Raw genomic sequence first — 15,150 nt, 5'->3', positions numbered from 1 at the left:
AGAATGACTTGTGGACAAACGTTTCTGGTCCAGTACTTGATAGGTTGAGTCTTTTGGAGCCAGCACCCCACGACCATCAGGGGTAACCTGCTGCACAAAGAAGAAGTATCTTCTTTGCCTTGCCTTCACTGTCAACTACATCTGTCATATGATACACCCAGTGGCTACAGCTATCCTTTTTACATAGTCTCTACACTTTCAAAACATGTATATCACATTTAATATCTTATGATATGTGTCCACAGGGGACACTAAGCATCCGGTTGGCTGTGATGGGTAGTGATGTTTCCCAACATTGGACATTTGATGGACGAGCCACAAGGGAGTGCCATTACAGATGATTGACATGTGCTCTGCTTCCCAGAAACAGGGGAGAAACTCGGGCTGTACCTGACCGGAAGAAGCTTTGACTTGTAATCGGCCTGTTCTCAGAAGTCAGACACAATCAGCACGACAGCTTGTTTGGAAAGTTTTTCTTATTCTACAAAAGCAGTTCGACAGTTTATAGCTGAATTCACTGCACAGATGTTGTCTTTAAGTTTCGTGAATGAAAGTAACGTGAGATGATGCTACAGTTTTGAAATCAGGATTTTGTTTCAGCAGAGCGACAGTGTTGAAACTTTTTAAATGACCCCGAGTCGTCACATAGTCTTAATGGGCTGACTTTCAGTCACAATTTCTTACACATTTATCCACCTGATAATGAAAAAGAAAAATATGTGAATGTGAGCAGCTTTATTGGCAAGTCCGTTGTATCAATATACATTAAGGTTTACTGGTTTTACGAAAATATGGACCCTATCCTTTGTGGCCGTTCTTTGTTGTTAATGGCTTGTTTTTATTCTGTGGACTGGACAGGAACTCCAGAGTTATTTGACTTCCAACAACATTTTCTGAGTGTGTTAGTTCATCTTTGAGAAGCGGTTTCAGTTGGTCTAATGTGTTCACATGAACTTTAAAAGTCAGTAAATGACAAGTGTCATAACAAATAAATGTGATTAGGTAAAGGAGAATCATTTTAAGCTACTTTATGTTGGAAAAGACACAACATTGCTTCATAATCATAATTGTTTTTTCATATCCATGGAATGCAAATGAACTGGAAACATTTTTGTATATAAATGGTAGTTTTAGCGTGAATGGCTGGAGGGTCAAGTCAAAGTTCATGCATTAAGTTCAAGTGTTTATCCTGAACTCCACCTTAATTCAGGCCCAGACTCCATCTCTGACAAAATAACAAAGGAAGGGTGTAACATATGGATATAAATCAAAATTGAGTGTTTGCTGTATTTGTGAATCAGTATACTTGCAATGTGTGTTGTCCTCACTTCAGAATAGCACTATGCAAAACCAGTATTGAAACATATTGTAATGTGTGGTTTGAGATTTATCTTTGTACAGTACTATAGTACATATGTTGACAAAATGCATGCATTTAATAGCAGTATTAGTTGACCTTGTGTGATGAGAAAAGCCTTGAGTGCTGAGGAGTGTGTTAAATATCGCAGGGATCTGGGATTGAGGTCATGAGAAAGAGAGGGTGGAATGAATGGAGCGGGGGGGGGGGGGATCAGCCTCAAAGTGACTGAGAAGCCGAGGTCATTGACTTCAGAGATTCAACACCCCCACCTCCCAGAACGATCCGCCATTAGCCCCTGCCTGACCCGCACAGAGCTCAGCAAGCTCATGCTTTCACCTCACAGGCAAACAAGAAATGGGCCTGGATTAAGGTGGAGTGATGAGAAGCAGAAGATGCTGTGAAATGATCTACGAGAGACAGTTTATAGACTGAGAGTCCTCAAGGTGCAGCTGCTAAACTCTAAAGTACAGCAGGTGTTAAGAATATCAGGAGATTCTCCACCTCAGAGCCACTTAAAGAGTTTGAAATGTTTTAAATCATCACCAATCCATTCAGAAACATTCATCAAACAAAACGTTGGGTTGTTGTGGCTTCTCAAATACGAGGATTTGAAGCTTTACATACTGAACTTATCTTTGAGTTTTGTTCTCTTGCTGGAAACTTAACTTTTGACACTCTGTGGTTCTGTGGGTGATTGTCTCAGTTGGCCCATCACTTTGGTCCTGACTGAAAGATCTGAACGACTTTTGGATAGACTGCCGTTAAATTGGGAGCAGAAATTCTTGAGCTAATCATGGTTAACTGTCAAGCCTTTGTAAACACTTAAATCTTCAACTGACACCCTCATCAGGGCACAGTTTTAATTTTGTGTTTATCAACACATATAGCTCCACAGCTAGCATCTCAATATTGTGTGCATAGCTGAAGACTTCCATCTTTTGAATTAGTTGGTTGATTAACTAATTGATTACCTGTTTAGGTCGCGAATACAAGCGTGCTATAAGAGCTTCCTTTGAACGATGTCTGTGCTCACTCTTAGGGATAGTGAGGTGTTTTGGGGAATCTGGTCTAAATGCCTTCTAGACGGCCTCCCAGCTGAGGTGTTTTGGACAGGTCTCACCCGGCCGAGGCCTCGGGGCAGACCAAGGACTCACTGGAGAGATCATATCTCCCTGCTGGCTTGGGAAAACCTCACTGTCCCACCCTGAGGAGCAGGAGGAGGTGGTTGGGGAGAGGGAGCTCTATGGGATCTCTGCTCCCATTTTTGCCGCAGCGACATAGTCTTTGATAAGCAGCAGAAAATGGATGGATGAAGGCATATTCAGATGGTGCATTTCAGAAAGCTTAGATAAATAGTTGAATTATTAGTTTTTGGAGTTTTCTCCTCCACAAACTCTGAAAATTTTGTTTCAGTAGGACTAACATAAACTATTATTCCCAATTGAATTCTGAAGGTTTCGATGGTGGAGTTTGTTCTTGCATCATTCATGGCCTAACTTCCATTTTAACCCTGACCGTGTGCCCTTTTTGTGGCTGTTGTGAGTATTACAAAATGTTTTTTTTTTAATCAAAAACAGAGGTTCAGAATCCATCGTCTCAGCTACAAATGAGTGACTAATGTGAGAAAAAAATTGTAGGAATAATTATGAAGCTGGCTTTATCAATGTCATGATTTGTGTTCCGGAAATGCATTCAAACACATTTTGGTTGATCATCACTAATGTGCAGAATAAAACATGACGTCCCAGAAACTTGTAATGCTAAACATTTGTCTTAATTGTAACAATAAACATTAAACGTTTAACGATGCCAAAATCCCAGCCTCGTGTTAAAAAAAAATCACATTCGTTTGTTGAAAAATGTAAAACGTACATTTTCTTACATGTTATGCATCAAACAAAAAACTCAGAACATTATGTCAGCAATCTATAATGAAGAAAATAATGAAATTCAGAAGTTAATTACAGTCCTGAGCTTTGGTGCTTTGTAGTCAGAGCATCACTTACAATTGACACACAAGCAGAGACTAACTGAACCCCCCCCAAAGGCTTTGATGTTCCTCTGCCAGAATCCCAGCTTTAGATCAACTCATTAACTATGCTCCTCCACAGAGTCACAGACTGACAGATGTTAGCCTGTCCAGCATAATGCAGCCTGCACGACCTCGCAGGCAGCTGTGTGCGTGTCTGTGTGTGCATGTAATCTGCCAAAGTGGTTTCTCTTTCGAATGAAATGACAAACAGCTCAGCCATTCATGACGAATAATTCTGATCTTTGTCATCTGCACCTCCCTCCCTTTGTCTCTCTTGCAGGGCCAGGAGTGGTCACCCTTCAGCGATGACGAAGGGTCAGGGAGAAATGAGCTTGTCGATGACGAGGACTTCTACTCGGGCTCCGGCTCTGGCTGTAAGTGTCTGCGTCTTTCATTGTGTGTGAGGTTACACTCTATCGCCCTGGCTCTTTAAAACCCGACAGCTGCTTGGTTTCAATCTGCTGACCATGACCCCCGCCCCCGTCCCTCTCCACCCGTCCTCAACACGCACACACAAAGGCTGTGCACACGCAATGAGACCATATCAAAATGCCATTTGGCCTGACAGCCGAGTTTTAGCACAGGTTTACTGAAAACACCTCAGACACACCCTTGTAAACAAACACTAACCAAGGCTCAATTCCCCAAGATCTTCTTTGCTCTAATCAGATTACAGTCTACACAGATTAGACGATCACACGGACACAAGAAAATTGGACACAACTAACTACGAGCGTTTGCCGTCTTTTGAGTGCGCAGTGTGATTTACCTAATGTAAATCACAGTGGTGTAAATCAGGCTGATTTTCTGATCTGGCACTTTCAGGCTTGTGCACAACTCTCTTTATCAACTGTGACTCATTGAGGGCTGCCCTCAGGTTCAGATACAGCGCGAGTGGCGAGCACAAAATAAATTACAATTCTGAGCAAGGGCGTGTAGCAGATGCACCCCCTGCTGTTGAAACAGCAGCCAGGCAAATTGCTTTATCTCTGACCGTGATATGGAGTCAAATATTTCCAAAGAAAGGGCTCATTTTTAACAGACAGATGTGCATTTTATGCTACTGCCTCAGAACAAGGCGTTTTAAGGCGTCTGATGAGTTAAACAGAAGCTGCATTGTTGAAGTCCATATTTCAATATCGTCTCCAGCTCCTCTGACTGCCCTCTTGCCTTTGTGTCTTTAAATCAAATTTGTTTCTCTTTCAGTCCAAGGAGCTTCACTGCTATAACAGAATGAAAGGTGCCATAATAATATTAGGAGTCTTAAAAAGGAAATGAAGCACTCAGCCCTTCCTATCTCGTCTCTACTCTTGGAAAAAAAAAAAGTGCTTTATGTGTGAAAATGACATGCAACACAGGACATCTTTCTCTCCATGCACACTGAAAGGCCGAAACAAAAAGAAAATAGAGAGGAGCCAAACTAAAGCTCTCCCGCTAACACCTGGCCAGGAAGAGGTTGGACGAATGTTTAAATATTCATTCTGACGCCTTCTGCTCTCCACTCTTCATTACTGCTCAGCTTACAATTCACTGCAGTTGGTCTAATTTACATTGTCTCCGGTTCTTTTTGTCAGACAGCTAAATGAGAAGAAAATAGTGTTTTAATTATGGCTCTGATTGCTGTGCAAAGCCTTAACTTAAGTCTCTACTTTATAAGTGTTTTGACAAAACAAGCACAGCTATGCAGTGTATGTGTCAACGGGTACACTGTGTGTCAGAGAGTTGGAGGCAAAGGATTCTTTATTTCTACGAAGGAGAGCGACGCAGATCTCAGTCTGCCAGCGACAGAGAGATTGTTACTGGCCTGCTAGTTGTCCTGGAACGATGTCAAAGTGTTTTCTCAAGCAATTGATCACATGAAAATAAAAGTCACGTTACGTCAAGACACTTCATGTTCTCTAGAATTTAAGTGAAAGAAATGTACACAAATTGGCAGCTGGACTGTTTGAGTTAAGAAAACATATTGGCAAAAACCTAATACCCTGCATCCCTGCCAGAGACCTGAAGTCAGAATATCGCAGCTGCAACTGCATCATTTCCAACAGCTGCAGTGCCCCTTCGACCACTGCGCAGTCCACAAACAGGATTTCCTTAAGCTTAGTCTTCTCCACCCAGAGTCGACTACGAGCCAACATGTTCAGATTTATCCTCTACGGAGATCTGTTTTGACCATCTCTGTTTACGTTTTGGATTAATTCCTGTTTAGTGTAGACTGAAGGCCAAACTGAAAGAGAGGAGGTCTTTCAAACACGTCCTGTTTGAATCTCGACTGTATGCTGAACAAAAAGGTCACAGGAGGTGACATGGGAATGTAACTGGAGAACTGTTTAACCAGCATTTTGCTGTGCCACCTACCATAGATGGTACCATACTGTTTGTGCACTGTTTTTATGCGAAATTTACACACATAAGTCATTTTGAAATTCTATATCCTCTCATTTCTTCTTTTTTTTCCCACTTTAGTTCCTGAGACCAGTATTAGGACGACATCAGCCGGTGTGTCCTTCACCACAGAGGAGCCGCTCCTCCTCTCCACCACCCAGGCCACTAGCCCCGCCCCCTCCGCCTCACCTGCTGCAGAGCCCAGTCCCAGTCCGGAGGATGCCACCACCACCCCGCTGCCCACCGAGACCGACGGAGAGAGCGGCTTGTTCTGGGACAGGGAGCAGGAGAGGGACAAACAGTCTGAGAGGGAAAGAGAAAGAGAGAAGGAGAGGGAGCGGGTCCGAGAGATGGAGAAAGAGCGGGAGAGGGAGAGAGAACGGGAGCGAGAGAGGGAGCGGGAAAGAGAGCGAGAGAAAGAGCGGGAGAGGCAGAGAGAGCGGGAGCTTGAAAGAGAGAGAGAGCTGGAGCGAATCTGGGCCGCTGCCGCTCAGACCACCGCCGCCCCACGGTCGCCCGCTGCCTTCCCTGCGGTGACCACCAGCCCAGCGACCAGTCCTGTGGAAAGTGCAGCACCCTCTGCTGGTTCAGATGACCTGAGCACCACAGAAGAAGAGGAGGATGTCTACCTTTCACCTGACCCAACCTCGTATTACCCCGGCTTTGACTTGGAAACCACCCCAGAAGATGACACATCCACCACAGCAGAGACCACTCCTGAGCCCACAACAGCTGCACCCACCACCACAGCTGCCACCACTGTCAAGACCAGGGCCCCCTTCAGACCCAGGGGTCCCATGACAACAACCACTCAGGCGGTGCCGACGGAGAGAACGACCAGCCCACAGCAGCCCACAACGGTACTGTTGGGCTTCAGTTCATGTCACTCGTTCATGTTCATTTAGAGTATACAGTGGTGTTGTGTACGGTTCAGAGTGGGGTGTGAGTTCGATAAAAACAGGAAGGGAGGGTCATGCAGGATGATCCTTTGATCCTAAGATAAAGTCCATTATTCTAATGTTTTTCCAGCTCGAACGTCCCAAAACAGAATCCATGTGACGAATAGTAATAAAACTCATGGACATGTGACGTAATAGCATATTATTCTATCTGCAAGTGATCCAATGCTATTTCTCAACCTATATTTACATGCATGCTGTTTGCATCAACACAGGAAATGCTTCAGGGAGGTGATGCTGACTGCACATGCACTTGTCTCCATTTAGTAAAATAACATACCAGCCAAAAAAAGACAGGGAGCAGAAGAACAACATTGACTCTTGTTTTGAGGAGTGACTTTGCGTCAGAATCTGTCCATAATGAATTTCATTCAATAAGAAAAGCTTAACACAGGCTCAGTCAAACTGTCCATTTCCCCACAAAGCCTGGATTTTCATCATGCCTAGAGATGAAGTTAACCCTCTGATTGTCCTCCATATAATCCTGCCTGGGTGCGTCTTTAAGCTCACGCACTGCATGGCTTTTACTTTACAACTCCTCTTTTATCCAACTGGCGCCCCTGAAGTAACGACTGCTCAACAGCGGTGGCAGCAGTGTGGTTTAGATGAGTTGGCTGGTTGGGAAGGTCACGACATGGAAGGCAGAAGCATGACACAAGTCTGTGGTTGAATATAGATTTGGTCTCTGCTTCAGAACCGTTACATCCAAGTGTATTGTGTGGTGTGGGGCTCAACAAGCTCTTTGGGGCAGAGAGTGAAGACAACAACAGTTACCGTAATTAAAACCCTTCTGGAAGAACTGGTTTAACATGACGGTTGCGTACTGATTAAACAAACTGAGTAGGGTAGCAGTTTCTGAATCTACCAGTCTTTATGCTGAGCTACTGGAGATTAATCAGACACCAGCTCAGTAAGTCAGTTGACTCTCTCACTCTCACTTTCAGAAAAAAACCCAACTAATCCCAAAATACCCGATCTGTCACAAATTCTCTCCCACTTCACATGTTATCAGCTCGTTGAATTGTCATTGATCAGTATCACTTCTGTAATGGTGATTAAAAGTGGCCAAGCTGCACCCACAAGTAGACAAGAGGGTGCACATCATCCATTCTGATTACCGATTGACTGAAAGTAACCCAGATCTGGAAAGCAACAATTTGCTGTCATGCGACCGAGTGCGTGTAACATCTTTGCTGGTTTCGTCACTCTTTTACATGGGGCAGAACTTGTCCGTGATGCTTGTTAACAAATGGAGATGTGTGGCATCTGGCATGTTGTTAACTTTGTGAAAGGGTCTCTTTCAGCCCAAACTATGACCGTTTTTTTTTTTTTTTTTGCTGAATCTCACCATGTACTCGTGTTGCTTTAAACTCACCAAGAAGTAGAAAACAACCGGGAGCTCCAAATGGGACGTGAGGTCTCCATTATGAAAGTCCAGCCACTGATTTATTCTGCTAGCCCCCTGCTATTGCTGCATTTGAACTCTCTTGCTCATTACTAAATAATACAACACACCCCTACTGAGAGCCAACTGGAAAAGGGCTTTTAATGGGCTTTCAGTTTTTCAAATATTAGTCTATATTTTTCACAATTGCAGTTAATTAGAAAGAAAATTAAGAGACAAAAGGCCAACAATGTGTACAAACGTTTTCACTGCTGATATCTTTTTATGTGTATCCTGTGTATGACAATCTCAAGTATATTAATTCACCATGAAGACATTAACCTTCAATGCAAATCATAAATCAATAGGTTCATTTTGGCAACCAGAATTTATTATTATTTTTTTTAATAAACTCTGTAATTTCCTGAAACAGACTGTTTCCTCTGAAGGATTAATACACATTTGCTGCGGTAAAGAGTGCTCACAGCAGGATGGTGTGTGTGGGATTAACAAAAAACAATCCACGATGCTAATTGTCCTGGCGAGGAAGGAATGTGTGGCCATCCATCTGAGGATTTTGGGTGTGCAGGCATCACAGATCACTTCTTCAGTTTTGACAATGATAAAACAAATATTGCGAGCCTTAACCTTTACATGTGGTCTAAATACAGGATGCCACATGGGAGATGTGCCCAAATAAAACAAGAATAAATGGCAGAAAAGGTCATCAACTACATAACTCATGAACTTTATACTTGTGATGTCAGTTTTGTGAGAGGTTTGATACCCAATGACCCCCCCCCCCTCTGATTCCCTCTTTAATACTGACAGGTTAACTTTTTACAGACCACAGTCGTTTCCCTGATTGTTGCGTTTCTATTTACTTGCAGCAGCACTGCATTAAAGCACGACGCATTTAGATTTGTCTGGTTTTCCACATTGTGATTAAACTGCCAGATTTTATGAAGTGTGTATACATGTTGGACAATAAGCAACTTTCCGTTAGTCTGAACATAAAGAGGCTCATTGTTTAAAAGGCAAACATGTGCCATGGAAAGTTCTCTGAGTTAGTTTGGATGAGTTTCAGTGCAGCGACTTTGTGGTAAGAATGGGATTACATCAAATGTAAGTTTCCTTTAAATCCTTCCTTTTTTTCCTCTGTCTCAGGAGGGTAACAACGACGTGGGTGCTGCAGGACCAAGCGGAGATTTTGAGATCCGCGATGATCGCCGCAATGGTCTTGGCCAAGGTGTAATGCCTGTGGACCCCGATTTGATCGGCAACACGGTGGATGGAGGCAGCTCTGCCGCCCAGCTACCACAGAAGAATATCCTGGAGAGAAAAGAGGTCTTGATAGGTGAGAGTATGCTTGAGTTTCTGTTCTGAACTTTCAGCTCAGTGTGTTAATTGCCTGTCTGTCTGATTGTGTCTCCCTGTCATTCTGCCCTTCTGTCAAATAAACCATCTTGATTATCCTGGTTTAGATCAACAGAGCACATTCCCCCAGTTGCCTCCTGTATTCTTTTCCTGCTTTTTAGGGGCTGATAAGATAAACTGGCATTACCCTGGGCGTTCACATAGTTCACTTTCATCACCATAAGTGAATGTACTGCTTAGCCCCGTTTGACCCGCTGAGAACAAGCGATCCTCCTCTTGGGTTGTCCATCCCTTTCTTTCTTCCCTCTTTTTCTCATCCTTTTCCCTCTGGGCAAATCCAATTTCCTTTCAAGTGCCCCTTCTTCTCATACCAAAGAGCTGTTGTAGAAAGTAAGGGAGCAGCCAACTTTCCTGACCTGACTGGCTCTCTGTTTCTCCTTCAGCTATTCTGATTGGTGGACTGCTGGCGCTGGTGTTTTCTGATTTCCTGATCATTGGTAAAGAGCAGGAGGCAACAGATTTTAGACTAAATTAGATGTAGTGCTGTACATGCACAGTCTAAAGTCCTTTTCACACTGCCTGTTCAAGGCGAGTCGTCCTCCCTCACGTCACTGTTCTGCTCTCACACTATGGAGGCAGAATCAGGTTTACTTTTGTTGAATGACCAAAGGAGGACAATGTCGCCTTAACAAGCGTATTTTATTGGCACCAGTCTAAAAAAAACTGCTGTGTGAAAATGGCTGCTATGTTCATTGTTCTCTGTTAGAATAGCATGGCATAAGTATATGCAGGGATTGACCATTTTTGACTGATCACAGATTCACATCATCACATTCCCATCAGTCTTTTTCTACCTCCTCCAAAGATTTTTTTAGCACTTTGAAGAATATAAACAAAAAACACATTTAAATGAAATGATCACAAATATACTACAGGAGACAGGTGCAACATATTTATGTACATGGGTTCACCACTCCACTGTTAAGCTATCAACGATTTGCTGCTTTCATCATTGACAATAAAATTTATAACACTAGATAAATTCAGAAAATGTGGGAAAAAAAGACACAAAAGGACACAGCTGAAAACCAGTATTGACTGGCTTTGATCCTCATGTGTAAAAACAAACACAATCTGTGTCTACCCTCATCTTTCTGAGGCTAAATGTGACGTTCTGCATACTCAGTACAAACCCCAGTCATAGTATTGATGGATGATTTGGCTTAGGACATGTTATGTAAAACATACAAAAACATCTTAGGTATGGTAAGATGGTTGAAAACCTGTTTTTATGAATTGTAGACGCCATGGCATGAAGCTGCTTTAGTGCTCGAGGCATAGATAACTAGCGCATCTATGAAGGCATCATAGATTTTTAGACTAGATTACATCCTTTTTAAGGGAAGGCTTTGCTGAATTCTGCAAGACAATGGAAGTAGCGAGATCTGGACTGTTTGCACTCCGAAGTAGTCTTGTAAATACAACTCGGATCATTTTGAAACAAGAAAGATGACAAAAGAGGCCTAAACTATTGATCAGCTTAAATTCTATGTCATGCAAGAATGGCCAATCATTTAACTCTGGTTCACAAATCCCTTGAAGTGTTGTCAAACTATAGCCTGATTAACATAGACTTTCAAATCTCTTCGAGATTCTGGTCTGACCAAGACCATAACGAATACAATTCGAAATGGCCTGGTCAACCCGCCTCCCTCGGGTTGCTACTGGTTGTGGCCAGAAAAGGCTGTGCCTAAGCTTAAGCCAATCACACCACTCTTTCCTCTGACGTATGATTTAGCTACCAGCGGGGCTAACTGGTAGATTAAACTCTTACCAAAGCCAGTAGGGAGCAAGGCGAAAACGTCTTTCCTGTCAAGAAATGATTCAAGGGCTGTTCTTTGCTCGATTTTTAACGAGAATCTCCCGTCGAACACTTTCATTACAGCATCTACAGCAGTGTCAAAAGCTAGTGATGTTGGTGAAAACTTGATGTTGTGGATGAAAGGAGCCATAGCTCAGAAATATGCACTCAATGATCATATTGAAATCCAGTTAATTTAATTTTTTTTTTTTTTTAAATGAACTAAAACAAAAAGAAAGTCAAATGGGGATAAAACCCCTTTTGGAAGCGACTTCTCTGATAAGAGTTCACTTGACTACCCCCAGCATTAGAGAAATAAAGTAGATACCCACCACGCGCAAACTTAATGGCAACAAGGTGTTGTTTAATCATTCTGGAAAGTAACAGTTCATTTTCAGTTTGGGCGTTCATTAGTGGTGTGAGCAGAGAGAGTTGGAAAAATTCAGCTGCTGCTGATCAGAAACACCAGCATCTATGCGTTGAATTACTACGTCTGCAGGGCTGCTGTTCAGTGCTAAGCTGTTTGCGGCACTGAATGTTTGCTGGCTCAACCAGGCCCATGAGTCTTCACTTGGCAGCGAGGTGATAGTGATGCTGCGGTAGATTTGTTGTGCTTTCAGAATAGAAGTGTTTAAAAGCAGCACATGTGGGGTAGCTGTGTCATAAAAGTGTCTCCAAAAGGCATTTTAGTGTTTATTTCTGAGCTGCTTTAGAAACCAGTCCACAGCACGTCTGAAATCACTGATCTGTTTTTGTCTCGCTCCAGCGGTGATAGTGGGAGGCGTGGTGGGCGCCCTGTTTGCTGCCTTCCTGGTGATGCTGCTGGTGTACAGGATGAAGAAGAAGGATGAGGGCAGCTACACGCTGGAGGAACCCAAACAGGCCACGGTCACCTACCAGAAACCAGACAAGCAAGAGGAGTTTTACGCATAACACTCGTACGCTGGAGAGACACGCCGCACACCGGGGGAGACACAAGAGCGAGAGAAGCGAGAAAGATACTCTAAGCCCTCCCCTCCTCCTTCTCCTCCTTCTCCTCCTCTTCTTCGTTGCTTCCCCCCTATCTGCTCGCCTCTCCTCATCCCTCTCTCCTCTCGTCTCCAAAACACTCGAGAGCGCCTTCCTCTCTGGGGACTTTCTTTTCAATGAAAATGGAAGAAAAAAAAGAGGACACAAAAAGAAAAAAAAAAAGAAAAAAAATCCAAGTATATTCAGAAAAATAACACATACACACACAAGATGTTTTTAAAGTAAATGTTGTTATAAATATTCTGCAGATTCTCTTGTTCTGTATGTAACGATATGATTATTTTGTAAGAAAAAGCAAAACTTTCTCTTAACCTTTGTTTTCCAACACAAAAAAAAAGTTAATCTTCTGTTTTTACGGAGCAAATTAAAAGGCTTACAAGAGAGAGGAGAGGAGGGGGGGTGGAGCAAGCTGAGGGACACACAAAATAAGACAAAGCTGGGCTTGACTCCGCCCCACAAAAAAAACCGAAAAAAGCCACACACAGAGCGTCTGGTTGGCCGCACAGAGCCCGGGGTCAAAGGTGAGAGGAAAGGTCTCTTTTGTGCCTTCCATACCTCTGGTGCTCAAAGACACCCAAACACACACACTTACAACCACATAAACACAAGCTTACGCACACACACGCACACACTTGCATCTGCTTGAATGTGGCTCCGACCTCTCGCTCTACTCGGCCAACCAGAAAATGGTGCTCAACCCTCGCCGTGATTCACATTGTTGAGGAGCCGCTGTGGAAGCGCTGGCTGGTCGCATCAAGGTTTTGCTCTCAGCAAGCTGGTGGCACCCTCGGCTCCTCTAAGCTGTACAAAGACTAGTTATTGATAGTAATAATAATCAATAATATATCAATGTTTTTGGGCTGGATGGTGAGTAATAATAATAAAACCGTAATAATAATAATTACACTTAAAACAGGAGGATGTGTATTTAGCAGTTTAAAAAAAAAAAAAGTTTATATGTAAATATCAGCGTATCCTTTCTGGCGTCACTAACCATCTGCATGATCATGAAGAGTTTTTATCCATCACATCCGTCATCACGTTAGATGAGCTGTGCTCTTGTCACATGCACGCACGCACGCACTCAGCCGCAGACGTAAAACCTGCTGCGCATTGAAATACACCACACAGACTTTCAATCCTCTGTAAAGCATATCATCTGAACACATATCAAACCCATCACCATTGTGATAGTTATCACTTGTGGTTGGAGCAAAATCAGGTGGTTTCAGTATGTTATTGAATTAGTTATCAATCAGTTGTTGGGTGGTTTAGAGTTTGCTCTGTTTGTGTAAAAGCACAACTACACGCGCAGTCATCACAGCATCAAATGTACCCCTCCTTTACGAACCCCTTGCATGGCTCGCTTTCTTTTTCCTCCACCTCTGATTGGCTCGCTGTCTGGGGATTGGCGGGGCCTCTGGGGGGCATCAGGGGCTTTAAATGAAAAACAGGAAATGCAGGAAGTTGCTCCCATGTGCACTCAGTCAAAATCGTAACATTAGTTGTTAAAGTTTTGGTTATGAGGGGAAGGTGATGCATCAGGTCACCTTTCGACTGCTGTGGGACCATTTTTAGGGAGGGGAGTCGGGGCCAACAGGCCAATCTAAGAGATTGTAACAATAACCACACCAGTGCGACTGGGCTAGTAGCTTCTCTTATACTCAGTACTGTAGAACAACAATGCATGGGAGTCAAAACTATACTCGTCTGAATGTGCGTGTGGATGCCTCTGTGTATTTTGTCTGTGTGTGTGAGTGTGTTTTAAAGAAAAGAGGGGTGCGTTAAAGTTGGAATGTACTGTGGTCGAGTGTGTGTTTACCTACTCCAGCAGTTCTCACGCTCTTCCGCAGACTGGTGACACACCTCCTCCACTCCTCCGTGTTAAATCACCGGCCACCCCACCCCACCAGTGTGTGAGCGGGTGTGTGTCTACACCTCATCTAAACCTGCCACCTGAATGTGTGTGTGTGTGAGTGCTTGAGTGCTTCACCTTGGTATTTCACAGCAGACTCTTGTGTACACTACACTTGCCTGTCTAAGTGCGTGTGTGTTTGCGAGTGTTTCGTCTGTTCACTGCTGAATGTGGGACAGCTCGTCCCTCACAGTGGCTATCACACACACTGACTGTGTCTTCTCACTGTCTGTCTGGCTTGTCTACCTGTCTGTCTGAGGACAGATGGACTGACGAGACGCCACTTTCTCACAGGCAGGAATGATCTTAACACGTACTGTCTTTTCTAAAGTAACTATCAAAGTTGTGCGTTTGTACCCATCTAAGCCTGCGTAGCCAAATAAAATAAGTGTGTGTGAGAAAGAGGTTGAATTTGTATGTGTGTGTGAGTCTAGGTATGCATGTGTGAGTGTTTGTGTGTGTGAAGCCCAGTGGAGGCTACACTTCTCTATGTTTGCTGTTCCCATTCCTGTTTTTATACATTTGCATTTTTTTAATGCTGAGTTTCTGTCATTGGCTGAGTGAGCGAGAGGAGGCGGATCCTCCACGCCACCGCCCTGTCACTAATCTGCCACTCTGTTCCAAATAAAAAACCTGATTGGGTAAACCTTTCCTCTCTTGACTCTTTTTTTTTTTTAAGTAAGCTCTTCGAACCTGGAGGCCCCAGGCCTGGGTCTGACTGATTGGATTGAAGAAGCAGCTTTGTACGTCTGTGACGATAATTCATGTAGCACTTGTTGTGTTTCCTGTCTGTTGCGAAAAAATCTAGTAGAGTCAAGAATTTTTATAACAGGGTCAATAACACCAGTGTT

The 15,150-nt window shown here is 43.4% G+C and overlaps 1 protein-coding gene across 1 annotated transcript in view; it reads left to right on the top strand.

The window, feature by feature from the left end:
- Window positions 1-14,950, top strand: part of sdc3 (syndecan 3) — a 41,014-nt gene extending 26,064 nt beyond the window's left edge. Inside the window, exons 2-5 of the mRNA XM_075450423.1 lie at window positions 3,673-3,766; window positions 5,856-6,634; window positions 9,285-9,474; window positions 12,122-14,950. Coding sequence (XP_075306538.1) covers window positions 3,673-3,766; window positions 5,856-6,634; window positions 9,285-9,474; window positions 12,122-12,288 — 1,230 coding nt within the window. The 3' untranslated portion in view covers window positions 12,289-14,950. The remainder of the gene's footprint in view (window positions 1-3,672; window positions 3,767-5,855; window positions 6,635-9,284; window positions 9,475-12,121) is intronic.
- Window positions 14,951-15,150: the final 200 nt, after the last annotated feature.

This window comes from Odontesthes bonariensis, chromosome 18 (genome assembly GCF_027942865.1).
Source record: "Odontesthes bonariensis isolate fOdoBon6 chromosome 18, fOdoBon6.hap1, whole genome shotgun sequence".
Taxonomy (NCBI): Eukaryota; Metazoa; Chordata; class Actinopteri; order Atheriniformes; family Atherinopsidae; genus Odontesthes; species Odontesthes bonariensis.
The sequence above is the reverse complement of the archived record's forward strand: the minus strand, read 5'-3'. Positions and strand labels throughout refer to the sequence as shown.